The sequence below is a fragment of the Oncorhynchus mykiss genome, chromosome 17 (assembly GCF_057628025.1).
Source record: "Oncorhynchus mykiss isolate SJ-2025 chromosome 17, ASM5762802v1, whole genome shotgun sequence".
In the NCBI taxonomy this organism is placed as follows: domain Eukaryota; kingdom Metazoa; phylum Chordata; class Actinopteri; order Salmoniformes; family Salmonidae; genus Oncorhynchus; species Oncorhynchus mykiss.
Window position 1 is genome coordinate 48,409,986 of NC_143038.1, and position 25,818 is coordinate 48,435,803.

Consider the following 25,818-nt stretch of genomic DNA (forward strand, 5'->3'; position numbering starts at 1 on the left):
TGTTCTGCCTTATTATTATTCGACCATGCTGGTCATTTATGAACATTTGAACATCTTGACCATGTTCTGTTATAATCTCCACCCGGCACAGCCAGAAGAGGACTGGCCACCCCACATAGCCTGGTTCCTCTCTAGGTTTCTTCCTAGGTTTTGGCCTTTCTAGGGAGTTTTTCCTAGCCACCGTGCTTCTACACCTGCATTGCTTGCTGTTTGGGGTTTTAGGCTGGGTTTCTGTACAGCACTTTGAGATATCAGCTGATGTACGAAGGGCTATATAAATAAATTTGATTTGATTTGATTTAAATTCAACAATGAGTGGTTTGGAAGGAATCGGTGACTTACTGCAAGCTGGTCATCCAACTCGGAATTCTAAGTCAGGAAGTCAGGCTTCTTTCTAGAGCTCCGACCTGAAGATCACTAACATCATGATTCAACCTTGTTTTTTTCGGAGTTCCCAGTTGTTTGATGACAAAATATGCCCACAAGAAGGACCGCGTGCCACCTTCCTGTTCAAGTGAGCACAGCACAACAAGGTGAGTCCAAAAATAGGCATAAGGCTTGTATGTCTTGTATGCTGCTACATAAATAATGTAATATGCCAGGGAGATATGTATACTCTAGTTAAGAAAGTAATACTAAGTGTATGTTGTGTAGTAAGATGTTAGTAGCCCATGTGCCTCACCCTAATAATGTGGTCCCTTTTCCCCTCATAACTTAGGCTACTGTTCTGACTTGGTGGTGCACATGTAGCCTATAGCCTGTTTTTAAAGAAATGTAATCATTGAATATTGCCCCCTTTATTTATCCTACGGTTCTGACTTGGTGTACATGGAGAATAGTGTAAGAACTGCCCATGTTCTGAATTATGTCAGTGTCCATTTCAAAACTGCTGAACAAATAGTTATATTGACCACATCCATCCTAGCCCGCTCATTAAGGTCTTAATCGAAATTACGGATTGCCTTTTATCTGTTCGTCGTTCCCTTATGCCATAGTTTGTGCATATCAACTGTCAGTAGAAATCAGATTTGATTAAGCAAGTCCGCCATATCAGCTATGTTTTTTTAAAAGGCAGTAAATGAATGAACTGTTTCGCTGCAAGTCGAGGCTCAGCTGATAGCCAGGTGTAGCAGTGGCAAGGATTCACTCCATGGTGCTGAAAAGAAAGCTCTGCTGTTGGGAAAGCTTTATGTAGGCACCGTTTATCACCGTTATAGTGCATGTATTGTTTAGTGTTGTGTAGTGGCTTTGCTGGCATGCATCCCCCCAAAAATTATGTGTTTGCCCCACCAATATGTACATGCTAAAATCCCCACGCGCTGTATGTACTCACTTATAAAACATTTATGAAGGGAAAAACATTTCAGTGATTTTCTTTGTATGAAAAATGGCTGTTAGGCCTACAATTAAAAGGTGTAAAAAGTGTGTCAGCGTGTGTCAGAGTGCGATGTGGGTTATCGGCATGGCACAGCGGCCGACCCTCCTTATTCCACAATTCATGTATGAATGACAATCAGTAGGCTACGGCGAAATCAGAAATTCCTATTTCAAGTGTGACCCACATAATGACGAAGGATGGAAGTGGTTGGGCTTATTTGAACATACATTTTTAGAGTGCGCTACTACCAGTGCCTGTTTTACTGCGAAAACACACTGCTAAACCAGCGAGAAGAGAGGAAGGAGGGAGTGTCTATTTCTCGGGTGGATTATTGCACTGAAGCTTCTCTCTCCATCTCTCAGCCTTCCCAGCAAAGACGCAGACGGAGAGAATATCTGGGAGAAATCGGACAGCGTGAGGATAGAAAAGTAAGTGAGAAGGATTATTTGAAATATTGTCGCTTAATGTGACCGACCTGTCATTGCAAGCGCCGTGTCCGCTTTGTGTTTAACTTTTCTGAGGCCAGTGTGTGTGTGTGTGTGTGTGCAACCTGGACTCAGGTGTAGACTTAACATAGTAAACGTGAATCCGGGACACTCCAATTAGTATGATATGTTATGTTTGGTATGGTTTGTATTAATTTGTGGATGTCGATCATCCATTTCTTATGATATGTTACGAATTCCAATGTGTTGTGGCTAACGTTAGGTATGTGGCTACGTGGCTAACACTAACGTTAGCTAACCTTAGCTAGGCTAGGAGTTAGAGATTGGGGTTAAGGTTAGGGTTATGGGTAGGAGAGCTAACATGCTAAGTAGTTGCAAAGTTTGGGTTGCTAGATGTTGGCGTTATATGTCCGCCCGGTAAATAGTTGCCGGTGATGAGATTCGGACACGCAACCTTTGGGTTGCTAGACGTTATACGCCCGCCCATCATCATCCATCCATCCCGACCAACCTACCCACTTTATCTTTTTCCTTAATTAACCTTCTGTCTTATGTACCCATACCAAAAGTAACATATACTCATTTTAATTTCCTGTATTTCTGTGTACTATGTTACAGCTAGTTTATGTGACCATGCTGGTGAGTGCACCTCAATAAATCACAGATAAGTGTACAGTAGCTTATAAACCTATTATTAATTGCACTAGACCTATTATCTCTTTTCCAGTTCTAACTTGTTATTTTTTACAAGTGGTAAGATGATGATGATGATGATGATGATGATGATGATGATGATTGTGGTAGTAGTGACGAGGTTGGTGTTGTTGTTGGTCATGACTGTACTCTTGGTAGTGATAAGGAGAATAGTGCTGAAAAGGAGAATTAATAATGACTCATGCCATTTTCAGTCTGAAAGGTAATTTGTATGCTGACTGGCTGGCTGTGTAACCCGGACTCAAACACACGCTATACAGCTAGCAGCAAGGCTGGGAGATCTGGGTCACCCACTGAGTTGAATAGCGACTGAAATCCTCTCCTCTCTTTACTTCTTCTCTCCATCCTCCACTCCCATTAGCATCTATTAATTACCTACAGTCATGAATGCCCTATAAATCAATGGACCTGTGCATTGTGCATGGAGATACTTGTGGTTCATGCTAAATAAATACAAACAATTTTGAGGCCATTGTAAAGTTGCTCTGGGTAACTCTCCTTATTGAAGACTGAGGCCCATGACCACTCTGCCAAAGTTAACAGCTCTGGAGTTTGGCCTGTCAGTCTGCTACCTCTCACTGCTGGGAGCCTTGGCAGTCCCCTTCCCCCTCACCCCTCTCTTTTTGTCTCTATCTTGCTGGCCCAGTCAGCACAGCAGAGAGTGACACAAGAGAGTCACGTTCTGCTGACACGGGAGAAATAGTTAGACTGGTTCTGTAGGCTCTCTTTCTTTCCCCTTATTCCCCCTCTCATTCTCTCTCTCTCTCGCTCTCTCACACACACACACACACACACACACACACACACACACACACACACACACACACACACACACACTCACACACACACCCACACACACACACACACACACACACACACACACACACACACACACACACACACACACACACACACACACTCACTCACTCACATACACACAGTAGTAGTAATTAAGTATAAAATCCTATAGGGGGTACTGTGTCCCTGGCTCCCCTCTGTAATAGAACTACCATCAATACCTCTACTTGTTCTTCCATCCCTTTATTGCTCTATCAGTCATCTCACTCTCATTCTCTACCTTAGCAATACTCCCTCTTTTATCCCACTCCTACTCAATACTCCCCTCATCTCTCTTTCCTTCTTTCCCGCTCTCTTTACTCTCGCTCTTTGCCCTCTCTTTCTGCGCTCATGCCTTTTCCAGGCTGCCACATTGGCATTTCTAATGGTTCTCCCACCCAGCAGCCAGTGTGTACTGACTGAGTGTCTGTGTGTTTGTGTGTGTTTGCAGGAGTAGTGTACAGTGCAGTAAGCCTGCAGTGTTTATGTTTTATTATTATTTCACCTTTATTTAACCAGGTAGGTCAGTTGAAAACAAGTTCTCATTTACAACTGCGATCTGGCCAAGATAAAGCAAAGCAGTGCGACAAAAACAACAACACAGAGTTACACATAAACAAACGTACAGTCAATAACACCAAATAAAATCAAAATAGAAAGATCTATGTACAGTGTGTGCAAATGTAGAAGAGTAGGGAGGTAGGCAATAAATAGACCATAGAGGTGAAATAATTACAATTTAGCATTAATACTGAAGTGATAGATGTGCAGATGATGATGTGCCAGTAGAGATACTGGGGTGCAAAACAGCAAGAGGGTAAGTAATAATATAGTAGTCTGAGGTAGTCTGGTGTGCTATTTACAGATGGGCTGTGTACAGGTACAGTGGTCGGTAAACTGCTCTGACAGCTGATGCTTAAAGTTAGAGAGGGAGATATAAGACTCAAGCTTCAGATATTTTTGCAATTCATTCCAGTCATTGGTAGCAGAGAACTGGAAGGAAAGGAGGCCAAAGGAAGTGTTGGCTTTGGGGATGACCAGTGCAATGTACCTGCTGGAGGGCATCCTACGGGTGGGTGTTGCTATGGTGACCATTGAGCTGAGATAAGCAAACACTTATAGATGACCTGGAGCCAGTGGGTTTGGCGACGGATATGTAGCGAGGGCCAGCCAACGAGAGCATGCAGGTCACAGTGGTGGGAAGTATATGGGGCTTTGGTGATAAAACGTATGTCACTGTGATAGACTACATCCAGTTTGCTGAGTAGAGTATTGGGGGCTATTTTGTAAATGACATCACCAAAGTCAAGGATTGGTAGGATAGTCAGGGTATGTTTGGCGGCATGAGTGAAGGTTGCTTTGTTGTGAAATAGGAAGCCGATTCTAGATTTAATTTTGGAGTGGAGATGCTTAATGTGAGTCTAGAAGGAGAGTTTACAGTCTAACCAGACACCTAGGTATTTGTAGTTGTCCACATATTCTAGGTCAGAACCGTCCAGAGTAGTGATGCTAGTCAGGCGGGAGGGTGTGGGCAGCGATCGGTTGAAGAGCATGCACTTAGTTTTACTAGCATGTAAAAGCAGTATGTCAGACTGAGTATAAAGTCCATTGGTCTGAATAACAGAATGCCTGCAGCATGTGCTGTGATTTTTTAATTATTTTTATTTAACCTTAATTTAAGCAGGGAGTCATGCTGACACCACAGTCTCTTTCACAGATGAGATCTGCATGAACAAATCAATAAACAACCATGACACTATACATACTGCATTTCTATACACAACAATTACACAAGGATGTTTGGAGATTTTTCTCCACATTTGATGCTCATAAAAACTAAAAGCAGATTTACCTAACTCGTGGTGATTGAAGGGATCTCCAGGGTTAGCCATCCCTGAGACCGTGTCTGGTAACTTATACGTCATGATGATTACATCATATATATCTATACAGTAGCAGCTCCAGTGTCTTCCATTCTTTGTCTCGATGCCTACATACATGAAGACTATATCTGTTTGGCCAACGTTAAACATGGGCAACAGGTAGCCTAGCGGTTAAGAGCATTGGGTCAGTAACTGAAGGTTGCTGGTTGAAATCCTTGAGCTGACTAGGTGAACATTATTTTGATATGCCCTTGATCAAGGCACATAACCCTAATTGCTCCAGGGTTGCTGTCAATAATGGCTGATCCCTGGCCTTGACCCCACTGTCTGAGGGTGGCTCAGGGGGTATATGATATGCACAAATAATATACAATTCACATGCTTATAATACACACTTGTATATGTGTGAAATAGGACAAATGCACCTATCTTATAATTAAAAAGGAATATTAGCTTATTGTTGGGATGGGTGTCGGGCCTTATATTCATTTATAGGGACATGTTCTAGTCTAGAGACATGTTCTAGTCTACAGTGGTCTGTTATTTGGCAGATAGGGTGTCATTCTATCTCAGCTTTTGATATTCTCAGCTCTCATTGTGACATCATCACCTCTTGGTCATTCCGCCTTGCATCCGCTTGTGCTGCCTGTATGCATGCTGCTGGGTTGCTATGGAAACAATTGGTCTGCTTTTACAGCAGCTGTTTACCGAAAAGCATGCGAGCGAGAGAGCACATTTACTCACACACAGACAGCACACAGACACACACACATACACAAACACATGTGCGATGCCAGGAGGGCGAGACAGACAGCGCCTGATTCTACATTGTAAAAACAAATATCCTGTTGTGTTTACTAGCAGCCAGTTACCTGTAAGTAACTGTAAGAAAAGGGTATATTAAGTTACCATACATTTTTACAGTAATTTACAGGTACCTGGCTGTCAGTAAGTTACTGTATAAACAGCAGAGAGAGAGAGAGCTGACTTGGCCTCCTCTCATCGTTGCCATTGTGTATTGACCCAAGGCTCATCAGGTCAAACCCCCTGAGTGAGAGAGAGACAATGAGCTGTTAGATATAATTAGTCATGTGGATAATCACTTAGTGGCCTGGCCTCAGCCAACAGCCTTACATCAGCTGGTCCAACCTTGGTCCTTTAATCTAGCACCACTAACACGCCTGATTCTACTAATCAACTGCAGGGCCTTGATTAGCTGAATTTCTGTGTGTTAGTGATGGGCTGTAACAAAAGTCTGCACACCATGTAGGTGTCCAGGTACAGGGTTGGTGACCACTGCCCTTCACTGAGTACAGTAGCTCCAAGAGATGCATTTCTCATTGTTATTGATTTGCTGTTTGTGTGTCAGTTGCTGATACAAATGGGAAGATGTAGCTGAAAGTCAGTGTGTTTCTGTGTGTGAACATACTGTACAACAACAAGTATTGAAAGAAAGTTATTGCCTCAAGCTAACAGTGGAGACATTTAAACCAAACATCTAGGTTGTTGTTCTTGTCATCGTTTTCATTGAAAACACATTTTCTATTATCAGGAAGCAGGAGAGCATTGCGGATACTAATGAATGCAGGCAGAACCGAGTGAGAGGGAATAGACGAACACTGAAATTCCTTGATACAACTTTTGTAGTGATGAAACATGAGGATGAGATTTTGTAATTCCTATATTTGTCCCTGTGGAGAGAATGTTTCTCTTGCTCTTCAAATAGTTCTAAGCCGTAACGGTAGCCTGCAGGGTGGGGTGACACTGTGATAGACTACCTTCTTGCACTGTACTGTGCTGTAACTCTGTAAACAAAGAGTAATAGCATAAGCAGTATACTGCTGTATAGCAAGTCCCCAGGCTGATAAAACACCAGTGTAGAACTGCAGTCCGGAGTAGTGTATTAAAAGATACTACAGTTCTACGGTAGGTTTGTATATATCTGGATCTCGTCTCTGTCTGGGTCTCATGGGGCCAGCACCGTTATTGTACTGTGTTGCAAGTCAGTGAGTCATCCACCTTAGTGGGGACAGCCTTGTATGAGTGGAATAAAGCCTTGTTGGACTGTGTTTGTGCTGCATTGAATAGGATTTGATGACGACGTTAGAGCAGCAGTTTTATAGCCCTAGCATTGATTGGCTCTCCTGGGTGTCCGTTTATTTAAACCCAACCCAGCATGAACACTGTTGTTGGAACTGCTGTACGAGGGGACAATTTGTGGATATAAAGGGAACGAGCCGAGGGAGACTAACTAATTAAAAGTTTGGAAAGAGATGCATGCTGATTGTGAACGATTTACGTGGGTGCTGGTGGAACTTCTGTTGATCTCAAAATGTTCAAGCAGTTAATTAAAGAAAGATGTGGTGAAGCAAAATCGGTTACAGATTGCAATTAACATGCTCTGCAAGGCACAACAGGAGAAAGCAATCCTGCCTCGTTAACAAGACTCTGCCTGCCTGGGTCAGAGTGGAGAACAACACCACAGCTTTTATTTTCTGTTATGCTTTTCTTTAATCCATGATTAAAACCAAACCAAACAATATACTGACTGGGTGGAACTCTGTACCCTCACAACAACACATGTCACTGTTTCTATGGTAACCCATCCCTGCACTCAAATGTTCCAAAGAGAATAAAAAATATTCTAAAGAAGTGTCTCTCTCTTCCTTTTATTTGTCTGTTTGCGATTGGAAGAAAGGTATGACAGCCTGATGAGAGAGAGAGAGAGAGAGAAAGAGAGAGAGAGAGACAGAGAGAGAGAGAGAAAGAGAGAGAGAGAGAAAGAGAGAGAGAGAAAGAGAGAGAGAGAGAGAGAGAGAAAGAGAGAGAGAAAGAGAGAAAGAGAGAGAGAGAGAGAGAAAGAGAGAGAGAGAGAGAGAGAAAGAGAGAGAGAGAGAGAGCGCAGACAAAGACAGAAGGAGAGATGAGTGAGAGACAGAGAGACAAAGAATCTGTCTACTGCATATACACACTTTGACAGTAGTGGGAACTCTTTAGGGAATATAGTGCATATACACACTTTGACAGTAGTGGGAACTCTTTAGGGAATATAGTGCATATACACACTTTGACAGTAGTGGGAACTCTTTAGGGAATATAGTGCATATACACACTTTGACAGTAGTGGGAACTCTTTAGGGAATATAGTGCATATACACACTTTGACAGTAGTGGGAACTCTTTAGGGAATATAGTGCATTGCGGTCAAACAGTGAAAATGGATGGAGAGACTAACTAAACTTCCGTTGTTGAATGTGCCAAACCCACACAAATTTGTACTGAAGTAAGCCAATTATGTTTGAGTGACCAATTATGTTTGAGTGAACATCCAATCTGTTGAAAAGTAAATTGCTGTAGGCAGTGGCAATTTTAGCATGGAAATGTTGGTGGGGCCAAAAAAATAACAAGTGGGATGCATGCCAGCAAAGCCACAACACTAAACAATACATTAATTGCACTATAACGTTGACAAACGGTGCCCACATACTGTTAGGACCTACATAAAGCTGTCCCAACATCAGCCTTGTCTGGCAGCGAAACAATTCATTCAGCCTCATTTACTACCTTTAAAAAAAACATAGCTGTTATGGCTGACTTGCTTAAACAAATGTGGTTTCTAATGACAACTGAGATGTACAAACTATGGCATAAGGGGAAGACAAGAGGATACAAGGCAATCTGTAAATTCGATTAAGACATTAATGAGCGAGCTAGGACGGACGTAGTTAATATAACTATTTGTTCAGCACTTTTGACATGTACAGCGACAGAATTCAGAACATGGGCCGTTCTTAAAGTGTTCTCCCTGTACACCAAGTCAGAACCGTAGGATAAATAAAGGGGACATATAAGCAGACAATGAAAGCTCTTACAATATTCAATGATTACATTTCTCTAAAACAGGTTGTAGGCTACATGTGCACCACCAACAGGTTGTAGGCTACATGTGCACCACCAAGTCAGAAAAGTAGGTGAAATTAAGAGGCGTAAATAGACCAAATTATTAGGTTGAGGCATATGGGCTACTAACATGTTACTACACAACATACACGTAGTATTACTTTCTTAGCTACAGTATACATTTCTCCCTGGCATTATACATAATTTATGCAGCAGCATTCAATACATTTTTGGACTAAACTTGTTTTGCTGTGCTCACTTGAACAGGAAGGTGGCGCAGGGTTCCTTCGTGGGCAAATTTTGTCATTAGAGTCTGGCATTCTTTGGATTTATGGTGCTTTCAAAACAACTGGGAACTCTGGAAAAAAACAAGGTGAATCATGATGACGTCATTGATCTTCAGGTCGTAGCTCTAGAAAGAGGCCGGATTTAGATTTGGATTTGGATGACCGCTCAAAACGTATTTTCCCAGTCGGAGCTTGTTTATTCCCGACTTCCCAGTTGTCTTGAACTCACTGTCAAGTTTTTGCAGTTCCGAGTTAACAGTCGTTTTGAGCGCGGCACAAATCATGCTTCATTGACAGGATGGGTAATGTTGAATGTTTATCATTTTAAACTTGGAAAAGAGCCCCTTAATCCCAGATTTGGGATCACAGCCACTCCACTGAATAGCAGGCTAGTGATTGCTATGCAATGCTTGCAGTTAGCCACTGTCACTGATTCCTTCCAAACCACGCATTGTTGAATTTGCGATTTCCAACTTGTGTAATGTTTATGTCCAATCGCCGATGAGCACCGATACGTTTTATCTATAATTTCTCTTCATATGACAAGGATTAAAAATGATTTTCCAGTAGATTGTCGACTTGATTCATGATGATGACTGAAAGTATGATGTTGACATGATCAGTCCAATCAAAGCTACTGTACATATAACGTGATTTGGCCAATGACCTTGAGCCTTCATGAATGGGCACTTCTAATGTAACTCTATGGCAGCACCCAAGGGGCTAGAATTTTATAGCTCTACCCTTAGAGTTGGCGGTGACGTAGTGTCTCCATTAGTGACAGAACACTGAGCCTATCACGGCGCAACGCTTCATATTTTCTGCTGGCTTGCCCCACCACCATATAAAGCACTGAACTAGGCTGAAACACCTGCATTTTGGAGCTGCCTTACTCAAGAAAACAACAAAGAGACCATGTTTGTATGCGGCTTTATTAACTCAATGCTATTTTTCTTTTTTTTTTACATTGTTTACAAACTGATATGTGACCCGTATTAATGCCAAAATAACATGCAAAACAGGCAAGCCAGAAAACAAGTGAATGACCGGTCACCACTGGCTGTAGGTTGCTTTGATTAGAAGCATCTGCTCAATGACCATATAATGAGTCATTGGGAAATTAGATGAGGCCTCTTTGTCCTTCCTGTTCCATACTAACCATCCTTCTCTCTCATTTCCTGCAGGACCCAGTCTGAGCCAGTAGTAAACTCCAGTGGAAGAGCCTCTGCCTGGGCTTTGCGGACCTTGCTTTACCCCCTATCTTTCCACCTGGGTCACTGGATCTCCTGACAACACCACTTTCGTAGCTCTTCCCCAAGACAGGGCTCTATACCCTGGGGTGCTAACCCTGTCCATCTCCCTCTGGTTCCCTGGACCCACTTCACCCTCACCTCTCCCCCAGCAACCCTTCCCTTCCCTGGGCTGAGATAGAGATGTCTGTGCCCTCGGCCCATGAGTTTCACTGGCAGAGCCTGGCACGGCTGCCCAGCGGGCGTGTCTACCACTCCCTGGCGGAGGTGGGGGGGCAGATGTACATGCTGGGGGGCTGTGATGCTGCAGGGAGGCCCTCCCCAGCCTTAGAACTCTACTCTCCAGAGGTAGGTTGGCGCACACACACACACACACACACACAGGATTAAACAAAGAACACACACAGTTCAAATATAACAGGTCTAAACAACCATGTAATTACACTTTATTGATTGTTGTTATCAGGGGGACCGGTGGCTGAGCCTTCCCCCCATGCCCACCCCTCGGGCAGGTACAGCCGTGGCGGTGCTGGGCAAGCAGATCCTGGTGGTGGGCGGTGTAGGGGATGACCAGCGCCCTCTGAAGGTGGTGGAGGTGTACAACACAGAGGAGGGGAGGTGGAGGAAGAGGAGCGCTCTCAGAGAAGCACTGATGGGGGTGGCCATCATTGTGAAAGGTGTGTAGGGTGGGGGTTACTCACTGTTCATAGTTAGTTGCACATTCTATACATGACCAGAAACATGTTTTGGCTCAGTTTTTACCTCCTCCCCTCCCTCCCCTCCCTCCTCTCTCTCTACCCCCCTCTCGCTGTCTTTGTCTCTCTTTCTCTCTCTCACCTCTCTGTAGATGGACGTGCGTTGGCTGTAGGGGGTATGGGTGCAGACCTGCTCCCCCGTAGTATACTGCAGCAGTATGATATGAGGAAGGACGTGTGGGCACTACTGCCCCCTATGCCCACACCGCGGTATGACGCTACCGCACACCTGCTGGGCAACAAGATCTACGTGGCAGGTAAGGAAAGGGTGTGTGTGTGTGTGTGTGTGTGTGTGTGTGTGTGTGTGTGTGTGTGTGTGTGTGTATGTTTGCATGTGTAATGGGAAGGAGGAAAGGGGATACCTAGTCAGTTTCACAATTGAATGCATTCAACCGAAATGTGTCTTCCGCATTTAACCCAGCCCCTCTGAATCAGAGAGGTGCGGTGGACTGCCTTAATTGACGTCCACATCATCAGCGTCCTCAGAGTATACTAAGTGTGTGTGTTCTCCCTAGGTGGGCGTCAGTGTAAACGCACGTTGAAGGTCTTCGAGGTATACGACTCAGAGACACGTTCCTGGACTACACTACCCAACATGCCGTGTAAACGTTCGTACGGGGGCATGTTCTGGGACAGTTCGGGGAGGCTGTGTCTGCTGGGGGGGCTGAGGAAGGGAGGAGGCCACCAGAGCTCCAAATTCACCAAGAACGTCAACATCTTTGATACTAACCAGGGTATAGACCACCAAGAACACACACACACAAACATACATGTAAGTGCACTGATTCCCTTCTCCAGGAAGACAATAAAGTCCTATTCTATTGTAAAAGCCACACTGCAAATCTGAGAGAGAATTAGGAGAAAGACCACTCTCTACATGTAGAGTTTAGAACACACATACAAAGACATACACAAACAGTGTGTGTGTTTATTTTTATTTTTTTTTACCTTTATTTAACTAGGCAAGTCAGTTAAGAACAAATTCTTATTTACAATGACGGCCTGGGAACAGTGGGTTAACTGCCGCCCCGTGTGTGTGTGTGTGTGTGTGCGTGCATGTGTGTGTGCGTGCGTGCGTGCATGTGTGTGTGTCTCATATTCCTGGAAAAAATGAATTATTTTTCGTCTCACAGAAAGAAATCTCTGAATAACAAAATATCAAATTGAGAAGAGACCAGGGAGAAAACATCGATAAGTAATTTCAGACAGCAGGGTATTTTGTCACGCATTTCTATTTTTGTATTTTTCCCAAACAAAGCCAAATGAAAGGAGCAGTAGGAGTCTGAATACTAATCTAACACCTCAGTGAGAATGTCTGTCTGTCTGTCTGTCTGTCTGTCTGTGTTTTACTCCAGATATATTATACATTCATTTACTCTACCCTCCTCAGACACACACATACACACACATACACACACAGACACACACACATACAGACACACACACATACACACACATACACACACATACACACACATACACACACATACACACACAGACACATACACACACATACACACATACACACACAGACACACACACACACACACACACACACACACACACACGGTAAACAATAAGACCCATTCACACCCCCTCCCAATCTAATCTAAGTGGAGATGAGATGGGAGACCAGCTATAGCTAGGAGGGAGATGTTTCAATTACAGGATTCAGAAACAGATTGCTTTATTATCTTTCCCCACAGAGTCTACAACTCACACACAGGGAATCTGGGATATTATACCCTGTATCACAATCATGGCTATACTTATCCATTCTTTAATGTCCTTAGAGAATGTTGACTGAAAACCAGTGTGCAAAATAGCAAAAACAATCAGCATCCCCTGGGGTGCCCAGGTCTAAGTTTGGGAAACGCTGTACTATGGGGAAATATAATCACGTACCAAGCTGACCCCAAAGGAAATTAAATTAAACGGCACATGGCCGAACTGAACTGACCACCCAGAACTGACCCCGCCAGATGCATCAGTCTGGGTGTTGAGCACATGGCCGAACTGAACTGACCCCGCCAGATGCATCAGTCTGGGTGTTGAGCACATGGCCGAACTGAACTGACCCCGCCAGATGCATCAGTCTGGGTGTTGAGCACATGGCCAAACTGAACTGACCCCGTCAGATGCATCAGTCTGGGTGTTGAGCACATGGCCGAACTGAACTGACCCCGCCAGATGCATCAGTCTGGGTGTTGAGCACATGGCTGAACTGAACTGACCCCGCCAGATGAATCAGTCTGGGTGTTGAGCACATGGCCGAACTGAACTGACCCCGCCAGATGCATCAGTCTGGGTGTTGAGCACATGGCTGAACTGAACTGACCACCCAGAACTGACCCCGCCAGATGCATCAGTCTGGGTGTTGAGCACATGGCCGAACTGAACTGACCACCCAGAACTGACCCCGCCAGATGCATCAGTCTGGGTGTTGAGCACATGGCCGAACTGAACTGACCACCCAGAACTGACCCCGCCAGATGCATCAGTCTGGGTGTTGAGCACATGGCCGAACTGAACTGACCACCCAGAACTGACCCCGCCAGATGCATCAGTCTGGGTGTTGAGCACATGGCCGAACTGAACTGACCACCCAGAACTGACCCCGCCAGATGCATCAGTCTGGGTGTTGAGCACATGGCGCGCTGCCTAGTGACTTTCCCCTGTCCCAGCTGTAAGAACAGCTACACTGGGAGAAGTGACATCCAAGAGATAAAACCTCACAAAAGATCTCCATAATCCAGTGGGAGAGGCGCTGTTTAGAGAGCGCCCTGCCGCGAGCTGGATTAGCAAAACAGACAAAACCTTGATCACATAACCGGATATCCTGGGCCTGTTCAATGTACCTGCGTAAAGCTCGCACCGAACACAGAGCATGTAACCTCTGTTGCTCCTCAGACCCCTAGACTTTTTCCACATTTTGTTACGTTACAGCCTTATTTTAAAATGGATTCATTTGATTTTCCCCCTCATAAATCTACACACAAAACCGAGACAACGTACACCTTTCAGGAACCGCACCACCAGGGGGTGAGCCCCCAGTGAGGTTCCATCAATTCCCACATGTCACGCCGATACAGCGCACATGTACACTTTTAAAGTGGAGAATGCTTGTAAAGCCCCTATAAGAACATAAGTATGCCCCTCACAGAGCAGTGAAAAGTCCTTTATCTTGGCACCAGAGCTCAAACGCTTGTCACTGATACACATACAGCCCTCTGGTGGAGGGCGCCCTTGCAGACTGAACGCTAGGAATAACATTCAGAGGTAAACCTCGAGCCATCAGATTAGGCCCATAGGAACCAAATCTCTAGCCTCGCTTGACAAACAGGGACAGCAGGTCCCTGGGACAACAGGTCCATGCGCAACAGGAGTTTCCACGGGTCCCCACCTAAAAGGCGAATGTCTCCGTGAACCAAGGCTGCCTGGGCCAATGGAGAGCCACAACAATCAATGGTAAACCCTTCCGGGGGACCCACTAAGGAAACAAATAAAGGAGGGTCTGGGGCCACTGGTGTGCCAGAGCGTCGGTTCCCAACGGGGCACTCGTGTCCTCATCAAGAAAAACAGATGACACTACGCCAGCACTCAGTGCTGGTTGGGCCTTATCAACAAAAGCCTCATGGGAACAACTTCCATCACAGAAGCCATCATCCCCAGCAGGCATAGGCACTGGTGAAATCGCCCTGTGACCCAGACAAAATTTGTCTAAGCAGAGCCGGAACCCGGACACCGTCCGTGAGTCTAGCTCGAGACCCAGAAACAGAATGTGCTGAGTCAGACAGCTCTTTTTCTAGTTTCTTATGAAGCCTAGAGGCTGAATACGGGACAGTAGCTCCCAGTCAATCTCTGTAATAACCGGCAGCTCGTGAACATTCTGTTTGTAGATTCTGGAGATGCTTGTTGAGGGCACATTCTCTAGAATGAGACACAAAGTCCCCTTTTCGTAACCAGGAGTACCGGCTGAACCAGTAGTCCCAGATCTTCAACACAGGAACCACTCAGATTGCCTGCTTCTGGAGATGGAGGATATTTCCTCCCTCAAAACGGGCACTGAGGCCTCGGGAACAGTCGACATGACTACGCTGCAGAAGTGTGGGGGATGCACAACCAATTGTAGCCTGTACCCTGACATCACTGTTCACATGATCCAGGGCGACACTGCGCATGCCAGCCATTGGTTGGAGCTGACAGTGAGAATCCTGTGTAGTGTCATCTGAAGTGACTGGGAGAGATTGGTTCTTCTTCCATTCGCACCACTCTTGACGACCATGTGACTGAACTTGGAGAAGGAAGACTTCATCTAACTCACATTCAGGAGTTAGATGAATGGTGAAAACTGTGGAACTTTGTTGAAAAAACAGAGTGTTTATGTGCCAAGGTTTGCCTACCGATCGTCCCACTCTGGGTCCGGTGACCAGTGACACACCGGCTGGCACCCAGCGCTGGACCGCATGCATTAAAAATAGACCCAGAAAAAATCGTTATCATGGAGGTTACCCTACCGACCAGTCATAGGTATTGGCGACAAAGCGCCTTGTAACCTAGCTGGGAAAGGGACAGACAGCTCTGAAACAGTGACCCTTTCTATTTTAACAGACAGCTCATGTGGGGGCTCATATGAACCCCAGAGACTGTGTGTGGGATAATAGCATGGTCGTGTCCAACCCTCCTCGTTCCCGCGACTCCGCTACCAACAACTAAATGCCTACAGAGCCAATAACCTGTATCACTAGACACCTCATAGGGACTAGTGAGCTACAGACAGGAATCAGCAATGAATCACAGTAATGAGCCACCTATGGAGGAGGGGCGCCCCCTTGTGGACAGTGTCCCATCTTGTCACTCACCCTGGGGAGATTGATATTCCCCTTGAACCCTGTGAATACTGTGGAAGGCGGGGTAACAAAGGGGGCAAAAAAAGTGTTAAACAATTCAAAATATATTTTACATTTGAGATTCTTCAAAGTAGCCACACTTTGCCTTGATGACAGCTTTTCACACTCCTGGCATTCTCTCAGTCAGCTTCACCTGGAATGCTTTTCCCACATATACTGAGCACCTTTTGGCTGATTTTCCTTCACCCTGCGGTCCATCTCATCCCAAATATTTCAATTGGGTTGAGGTCGGGTGATTATGGAGGCCAGGTCATCTGATGCAGCACTCCATCACTCTCCTTCTTGGTCAAATAGCCCTTACACTGCCTGGAGGTATTGGGTTATTGTCCTGTTGAAAAACAAATGATAGTCCCACTAAGGGCATACCAGATGGGATGGTATATTGTTCCAGAATGCTGTGGTGGCCATGCTGGTTAAGTGTGCCTTGAATTCTAAATAAATCACACAGTGGCACCAGCAAAGCACTTCCACACCATCACACCTCCTCCATGCTTCACGGTGGGAACCACACATGCAGAGATCATCCGTTCACCTACTCTGTGTCTCACAAAGGCATGGTGGTGGTAACCTAAAATCTCCAATTTGGACCCATCAGACCAAAGGACAGATTTCCACCGGTCTAATGTCCATTGCTCGTGTTTCTTGGCCCAAGCAAGTCTCTTCTTATTATTGGTGTCCTTTAGTAGTGGCTTCTTTACAGCAATTCGACCATGAAAGCCTGATTCATGCAGTCTCCTCTGAACAGTTGATGTTGAGGTGTGTCTGTTACTTGAACTCTGTGAAGCATTTATTTGGGCTGCAATCTGAAATGCAGTTAACTCTAATGAACTTATCCTCTGCAGCAGAGGTAACTCTGGGTCTTCCATTCCTGTGGTGGTCCTCATGAGCCAGTTTCATCATAGCTCTTGATGGTTTTTGCGACTGCTTCATGGCATTTTCCAGATTGACGGACCTTCGTGTCTTAAAGTAATGATGAACTGTCATTTCTCTTTGCTTATTTGAGCTGTTCTTGCCATAATATGGACTTGGTCTTTTACCAAATAGGGCTATGTTCTGTGTACCAACCCTACCTTGTCACAACACAACTGATTGGCTGAAAAGCATTAAGAAGGGAAGAAATTCCACTATTTAACTTTTAACAAGAAAAACCTGTTATTGAAATGCATTCTAGGTGACTACCTCATGAAGCTGGTTGAGAGAATGAGTGTGCAAAGTTGTCATCAAGGCAAAGGCTGGCGACCTTGAAGAATCTTGTTTAACACTTTTTTGGTTACTACATGATTCCATATGTGTTATTTCATAGTTTTGATGTCTTCACTATTATTCTACAATATACAGTGCCTTGCGAAAGTATTCGGCCCCCTTGAACTTTGCGACCTTTTGCCACATTTCAGGCTTCAAACATAAAGATATAAAACTGTATTTTTTTGTGAAGAATCAACAACAAGTGGGACACAATCATGAAGTGGAACGACATTTATTGGATATTTCAAACTTTTTTAACAAATCAAAAACTGAAAAATTGGGCGTGCAAAATTGTTCAGCCCCTTTACTTTCAGTGCAACAAACTCTCTCCAGAAGTTCAGTGAGGATCTCTGAATGATCCAATGTTGACCTAAATGACTAATGATGATAAATACAATCCACCTGTGTGTAATTAAGTCTCCGTATAAATGCACCTGCACTGTGATAGTCTCAGAGGTCCGTTAAAAGTGCAGAGAGCATCATGAAGAACAAGGAACACACCAGGCAGGTCCGAGATACTGTTGTGAAGAAGTTTAAAGCCGGATTTGGATACAAAAGATTTCCCAAGCTTGAAACATCCCAAGGAGCACTGTGCAAGCGATAATATTGAAATGGAAGGAGTATCAGACCACTGCAAATCTACCAAGACCTGGCCGTCCCTCTAAACTTTCAGCTCATACAAGGAGAAGACTGATCAGAGATGCAGCCAAGAGGCCCATGATCACTCTGGATGAACTGCAGAGATCTACAGCTGAGGTGGGAGACTCTGTCCATAGGACAACAATCAGTCGTATATTGCACAAATCTGGCCTTTATGGAAGAGTGGCAAGAAGAAAGCCATTTCTTAAAGATATCCATAAAAAGTGTTGTTTAAAGTTTGCCACAAGCCACCTGGGAGACACACCAAATATGTGGAAGAAGGTGCTCTGGTCAGATGAAACCAAAATTGAACTTTTTGGCAACAATGCAAAACGTTATGTTTGGCGTAAAAGCAACACAGCTGAACACACCATCCCCACTGTCAAACATGGTGGTGGCAGCATCATGGTTTGGGCCTGCTTTTCTTCAGCAGGGACAGGGAAGATGGTTAAAATTGATGGGAAGATGGATGGAGCCAAATACAGGACCATTCTGGAAGAAAACCTGATGGAGTCTGCAAAAGACCTGAGACTGGGACGGAGATTTGTCTTCCAACAAGACATTGATCCAAAACATAAAGCAAAATCTACAATGGAATGGTTCAAAAATAAACATATCCAGGTGTTAGAATGGCCAAGTCAAAGTCCAGACCTGAATCCAATCGAGAATCTGTGGAAAGAACTGAAAACTGCTGTTCACAAATGCTCTCCATCCAACCTCACTGAGCTCGAGCTGTTTTGCAAGGAGGAATGGGAAAAAATTTCAGTCTCTCGATGTGCAAAACTGATAGAGACTTACCCCAAGCGACTTACAGCTGTAATCACAGCAAAAGGTGGCGCTACAAAGTATTAACTTAAGGGGGCTGAATAATTTTGCACGCCCAATTTTTCAGTTTTTGATTTGTTAAAAAAATTTGAAGTATCCAATAAATGTCGTTCCACTTCATGATTGTGTCCCACTTGTTGTTGATTCTTCACAAAAAAATACAGTTTTATATCTTTATGTTTGAAGCCTGAAATGTGGCAAAAGGTCGCAAAGTTCAAGGGGGGCGAATACTTTCGCAAGGCACTGTAGAAAATAGTAAAAATAAAGAAAAACCCTGGAATGAGTAGATGTGTCCAAACGTTTGACTGGTGCTGTACATTAACTGCACCACTTACTATAATATCTCCAGTCCCTGCTAGTTTAGCTATCTGTTGTAGAGCAACTAAACTCTCTGATCTGTCTTCCTGCTAGTGTGTTAGTGTGTTCCCCTCACTCTGAATCTGAAGGGAACTTCCTTACTGCTGAATATGATATGTTTAAAACAAGTTATTTAGAGGAAGCCCCTGAGAGTGCCAGCCAGCCACCACATCAACAACAAAGGCCTTGGCAGAGGAGTGTGCCCGTCGCCAGCTGTGCTCTGCCTTATTCCCTTTCAAGTTCAAGTCTGGGCTGGCATCAAAACAGTTTATTAACACAGTGCTTTTATCTGCTGGTTCAGTTTCTCTCTCTCCCTCTGTCTCTCTCTGTGGAGCTGTGGAGCTGATTGTGATGCCAGAAATACTTAACGTCCTACAGACAGATGAGGCACAACATAAAGGCTTAAAAAGAGGACTTGAAAAACGCACTGTGTATCCGCCCTATTTGCTGTTTCCCTGAAATAGTTTCACCGTCTTTAGCCACACAAGTGTTTGCCTAAGTAGAAGTGTAAATAATATGCAATTTTACTCCAAAGGTCACCTCCTGCCAGACTGCAGGAGGGAATAATCTGGTTTTTCTCCTTTGAAGCGATTAAAATGTACCGACTTGTTGGTTTCGTAGTGAAATTGTCTCTTTCTTCTTATTTCCAATATCTTGGGCCTTGACCTGATAGTTTGGTGTGTGTGCGTGCATTGTGCCCAGGTGTGAGTGCGAGGACATTTGTATTCATGGTGCGCACAGTATTACTGAGTTGTGATGCCACCAGCATTCAAGAACACCAAATTGTAGCTTGCAGAATTGGCAGAACAAAGAAACATGTTTTCTGCAGTGGTCAGAGTGGATTTTACAACACTTCAATGCCTCCACTATAGAAAGTGGTTGACACTTGCACACAAAAATGTTAACATCCTCCTCTTCTGTCCCCCCAGGGTCATGGCTGAAGTCAGAGGACACGGTGGCCATGAAGACTAAGAGGGCTGACTTCGCCTCAGCTTTCCTCAGGGGCAGGATGGTTGTAGCAGGAGGACTTGGTGAGGGAGGGAGTGTGAATGTGCGTGTATATGTGCCTGTATTTGTGTGTTTTTGTTGACACCTAGTTGGTCTTGACAACGTGTGATGGCCGGGTGTGGTCCCCAGGTCACCAACCCTCAGTTCTCGACACGGTGGAAGCCTTCCACCCTCAGAAGAGGAAGTGGGAGAGACTGGTTCCTATGGCAATGCCACGATGCTCCGCCTCCTCCATCGTCATCAGGGACCGCCTGCTGGTGGTTGGAGGAGTTAACCAGGTGCTGGAATATTGCTCTGCATGTTGTCACACACATAACATTAACTAACTCACTTTTGTACATCGCGCTGGTTTGTACAATTGACCTTATTTTAGCAACCAAAAAATGTAATACTTCCAGCTCAACTGTAATATCAATACCATTGTAAAGCAAAATTTTCCCCTTTCCAACAAAATCAATGACAAGACCTTCATGATGCCCATCTCCGCATGATCCCATATGGCAATGAGCTCCGTCGGGTCTCTTTAAAAATGGCGGTTGGGGAAGCGAATCCTCTTCCGTGATAGTGAAAAGGACAGATGCGTATTTCACCCGATCTGTCTAACTTATCACCTCTAAAATGTAAATAAAACACTATAAAAAGTTTATGTAATGTGCCATTACATACCTATTTGAAGGTTTGTGTCGAATTTGAATCTGGTTTTTAGGGCGCCACTAAAGTTATCTTCAGAAGTAAACAGTGAGAGTCATGATGGCTTGCAAGTGATGAAGCAAAAAATGACTAGATATCCGCCGTACCTTGTCCCTGTTCCTTTTCTTGTTTTTAATCTGAGAGAGAAGTGCTACCCCTGGTGGAGAGAGGCTGTACGACACAGAATGAGTTGCATTGTGCTTCACGTCATGACACGTCACAATTTAACGTTCAGCGTCAGTCTTTTCCTCCGCAGATTTGTACAAAATGGGGTTAGTCACCGTTACACACACTTGTTTTTTTGACTGTCTGTCTCTGTCTGTCTATAAGGTCCCTAGTTCAGCCCATGAGATCCTGTACGTAAAAGAGGAGGAGTGTCTGTAGGCTCAAGGACATGCCCCTTACATGATGATTGACAGCAGGATGACAGCAAGAAGATTCCTGGAACATTCTTTTCAAGATCAGTGGCTCCAGTGCTTTCAGAACGGCTGTTGACCTTGGACAAGTGCAATATTTTCCAAAGATCTACAGCAGAATAGTAAGGAAGGGGAAGTCATGCCACAAACACAGAACATTGCTCTCTGCTGGGTTGTCTATACACACTCAAACAAACACAGATTAGATCCCACACACAGAATTGATCCCAATAGTAATCATACTGACTCACAGCATCCAAATATACTCTACACAGACGAGGAGCTGGCTTTCTCTGTAAATAAGTTATATATACGAGTTTTAGTAATGAGAAGATTCCTCTGCACTGTGTGTGTGATATCCCTTTAGGGCAAGGCTCTCCAACCCTGTTCCTGGAGATCTACCCTCCTGTAGATTCACTCCAACCCTGTTCCTGGAGATCTACCATCCTATAGGTTCAGGAACGGGGTTGGTGTTAACCTACAGGACAGTAGATCTCCAGGAACAGGGTTGGTGTGAACCTACAGGACGGTAGCTCTCCAGGAACAGGGTTGGTGTGAACCTACAGGACGGTAGCTCTCCAGGAACAGGGTTGGAGAACCCTGCTTTATAATTATCTTAGAAAGCTTAGAAAGGTCTTCAATATTTTTAAACTTTTACATATATTGTTGTAGACTTACTGATTGCCTTGCATTAAATGTTTTCGACAGGAAATATAGATGATATCTTAACAGTAAGTAAAGGCCAAAGTAAGGTAAAACAGTTTGTTTTGTTACTTAGAGTTCTGTATAATATATATGTTGTATAGGAAATGTGTGCAGTTTGTCAACAGTTTGCTGTTCATACTGTAGATGCAAATGACCTCATGTCAGTGTCCACCCATTTCTAGGGCCTAAAGTACAGTCAACTCCTGACGTACAGTATGCAGTTGCTTGGACTGGCATGAATATTAGCACTGTTTCCAGCTCCACTTAACTGGAGCATGCAGATATCCTGAGCCGATCCAAATCATGTATCTGAAAAACTACACTGTACGGAAACAGAGTGCAATTATCCAAAGTTGACTGTTCCACACATTTGATAGTGTAGCCTTTGTATTGGCTATGGCAATATGAATTCTATTGGTGTGATATCATACTTTCATATATTAGTCAATGAGTATATAGTGTATATATCAAATGGTGTATATTCCAGTTGTGTTATTCAATCTTGTTTAGGTTTTGTTTGGGAGAAAGAGCTCTTTAACATCCCAATATTAGAAAATATGTTATACTCATAGCTGCAATAATAATCGTTGGTTCATATGTTAGGGTTTGTCATTAGTGCACTGTGTATTGGCAATTGATTGATGTGAAATATCATTCATGAATAGCTTCATTCTCAGGATGTGATTTAATAAGCACAAACTAGTAGATGGATACTTCTACAGTCAGTATGGGTTCAATGAGATATTCTTCTAAATTGTTTAGAAAATAAAACAACAGAAGTTTAAAAAAAATAATCCATAGAGTGCATCCAGTTCCTACCTGTATCTAGTGTGCTTATATCTATATCATTTTTGTTTAATTGTTATCAATGCTCTGCATCTGGTTGGTGTTGAAAATGGCCTTGCAATCTCACTATTCACCACTAGATGGCAATTAAACAACATATAAACTATAAATTGTGGGAGATTTAAAACATTCTAAACAGGCTTACAATCCTCACAGTGTTGGCACCATATACATAGCCACCATTTATGGTGTACGTATCCTTTTGTTCAACAGTCGTTGTGGTTTGACAGTATCAATAGGCAGTGGTGGATTTACCATTAGGCAGAAGAGGCAATCACATCATCAAGGGGTCTCGTGAAACTATACTAGTAATGTTTGTTTTTTCTCCGCTCGAGGCCCTGCCATGCTCCGTCTCAAGGCCCACCAACTGCTGCTGCCCCCACCCTCCTGACAGAGTTCTCGTGCATTGTTCCACATGATATGATTGCAAATGGGACTTTCATTGAAATTAACATGCAACAATGAGGTGTTTTCAGAGCGGAGCCAAGAAAATTAAAATGTCATTTTAATTTTAACAGAAGAATGACCTAAGTTAATACATTTCTTTAGTAAAAAAGACAGCTGCTGCTGATAGAACATGTGCTGTATGTGCAGCCCACGTATCTGATGCGGTCAGGTCATAAAGAGTATGGCATGTCATTTGGCCAGACAGCATCCAATACATGGGCTACATATAGTAAGACAGAGGGTGCTGTTTTGCTCACTCTGATTTTTGGATACTGGAATTATTGTGGATGAATGTGAGAAGGTAGCCTACTTTTGAAGTGATTTGTTTGACAATCAGATGAAAACCTCATGATTGTGTTCATGGCACATTAAGGGGGGGGGTCTGGGCTCAGGCTGGCCTTTGCCTGGGGCCCCTGGCAATAGGTCAAAGCATGATAAAACAAATGATCCAAGTTCACACTAACTATGCAAACACACGCTCAGTTTTGTACCTTCTCCCTCAAACTCAATGACCCAGTGAATTTATAACTGCGCCCTGAAACACTTGTCTTTAGAAAATACTAATTCCTCACCAAGGTGAGAAAAATAGGCAGGTTGACATTTACTGGGATGAGTCTTGTCCTGGAGGCAGAACTGAGCAATTCCCGCTAGATAGGCCAGCTGGAACATAAAAATTGGCTATATTGTAAAAATTCTAAAAATCTTAATTTAAGGCTAGGGTTAAGGTTATGGTTAGGTTTAAAATCAGATTTTCTGACTTTGTGGCTGTGCCAGCTAGTAAACTTTCTGCAGAGCTGCCTCCTGAACAAGATTCATGATGAAAAATGCTAACCTGGGAAAAATAGGTGAAACATAAGCATTACTCTTACATTTTTAAGCCACTGATTTACAAGCCCTGTTTGACACACCATCGATTCAAAAGCAAGAGTTCTAGAATGTTGGAATGAACCATTGTAGAATGTTGGAGTGAAATTGAGTTTTAGAATGTATTGTGAACAGTTGAAATAAACATGTTATAAGCATCAATTACATTTTTTATTTATTTATTTCACCTTTATTTAACCAGGTAGGCAAGTTGAGAACAAGTTCTCATTTACAATTGCGACCTGGCCAAGATAAAGCAAAGCAGTTCGACACATACAACGACACAGAGTTACACATGGAGTAAAACAAACATACAGTCAATAATACAGTATAAACAAGTCTATATACGATGTGAGCAAATGAGGTGAGATAAGGGAGGTAAAGGCAAAAAAAGGCCATGGTGGCGAAGTAAATACAATATAGCAAGTAAAACACTGGAATTGTAGATTTGCAGTGGAAGAATGTGCAAAGTAGAAATAAAAATAATGGGGTGCAAAGGAGCAAAATAAATAAATACAGTAGGGAAAGAGGTAGTTGTTTGGGCTAAATTATAGGTGGGCTATGTACAGGTGTAGTAATCTGTGAGCTGCTCTGACAGTTGGTGCTTAAAGCTAGTGAGGGAGATAAGTGTTTCCAGTTTCAGAGATTTTTGTAGTTCGTTCCAGTCATTGGCAGCAGAGGACGGGAAGGAGAGGCGGCCAAAGAAAGAATTGGTTTTGGGGGTGACTAGAGAGATATACCTGCTGGAGCGTGTGCTACAGGTGGGAGATGCTATGGTGACCAGCGAGCTGAGATAAGGGGACTTTACCTAGCAGGGTCTTGTAGATGACATGGAGCCAGTGGGTTTGGCGACGGGTATGAAGCGAGGGCCAGCCAACGAGAGCGTACAGGTCGCAATGGTGGGTAGTATATGGGGCTTTGGTGACAAAACGGATTGCACTGTGATAGACTGTATCCAAATTGTTGAGTAGGGTATTGGAGGCTATTTTGTAAATGACATCGCCGAAGTTGAGGATTGGTAGGATGGTCAGTTTTACAAGGGTATGTTTGGCAGCATGAGTGAAGGATGCTTTGTTGCGAAATAAGAAGCCAATTCTAGATTTAACTTTGGATTGGAGATGTTTGATGTGGGTCTGGAAGGAGAGTTTACAGTCTAACCAGACACCTAAGTATTTGTAGTTGTCCACGTATTCTAAGTCAGAGCTGTCCAGAGTAGTGATGTTGGACAGGCGGGCAGGTGCAGGTAGCGATCGGTTGAAGAGCATGCATTTAGTTTTACTTGTATTTAAGAGCAATTGGAGGCCACGGAAGGAGAGTTGTATGGTATTGAAGCTTGCCTGGAGGGTTGTTAACACAGTGTCCAAAGAAGGGCCAGAAGTATATAGAATGGTGTCGTCTGCGTAGAGGTGGATCAGA

General features: G+C 43.8%; 1 protein-coding gene across 3 annotated transcripts; it reads left to right on the plus strand.

Annotated features, from left to right (window-relative positions):
* The first annotated feature begins 908 nt into the window (after nucleotides 1-908).
* LOC110494390 (kelch domain-containing protein 8A) lies at nucleotides 909-24,564 on the plus strand. 3 transcript variants are annotated; one of them, XM_021569398.3, is made up of 8 exons: nucleotides 909-1,806; nucleotides 10,630-11,043; nucleotides 11,162-11,372; nucleotides 11,543-11,707; nucleotides 11,966-12,184; nucleotides 20,356-20,457; nucleotides 20,564-20,712; nucleotides 21,455-24,564. In XM_021569398.3, the coding sequence occupies exons 2-8, from the start codon at nucleotides 10,879-10,881 to the stop codon at nucleotides 21,506-21,508; spliced, it is 1,065 nt and encodes a 354-aa protein (XP_021425073.1). In that variant the 5' UTR covers nucleotides 909-1,806; nucleotides 10,630-10,878; the 3' UTR covers nucleotides 21,509-24,564. The 3 variants fall into 3 exon arrangements, 2 of the variants coding, with proteins under 2 accessions (XP_021425073.1, XP_090061892.1); XM_090205766.1 differs by having other exon boundaries at nucleotides 11,966-12,058; XR_016487996.1 differs by lacking the exon at nucleotides 21,455-24,564 and having other exon boundaries at nucleotides 11,966-12,222; nucleotides 20,564-20,702.
* Nucleotides 24,565-25,818: the final 1,254 nt, after the last annotated feature.

Coding starts and splice junctions, on each gene's coding strand:
- LOC110494390 (XM_021569398.3), top strand. CDS start 10,879: ATGTCTGTGCCCTCGGCCCATGAGTTTCACTGGCAGAGCCTGGCACGG. Junction 11,708..11,965: donor CAACAAGATCTACGTGGCAG/GTAAGGAAAGGG, acceptor TGTTCTCCCTAG/GTGGGCGTCAGTGTAAACGC. Junction 12,185..20,355: donor CATCTTTGATACTAACCAGG/GTATAGACCACC, acceptor CTGTCCCCCCAG/GGTCATGGCTGAAGTCAGAG.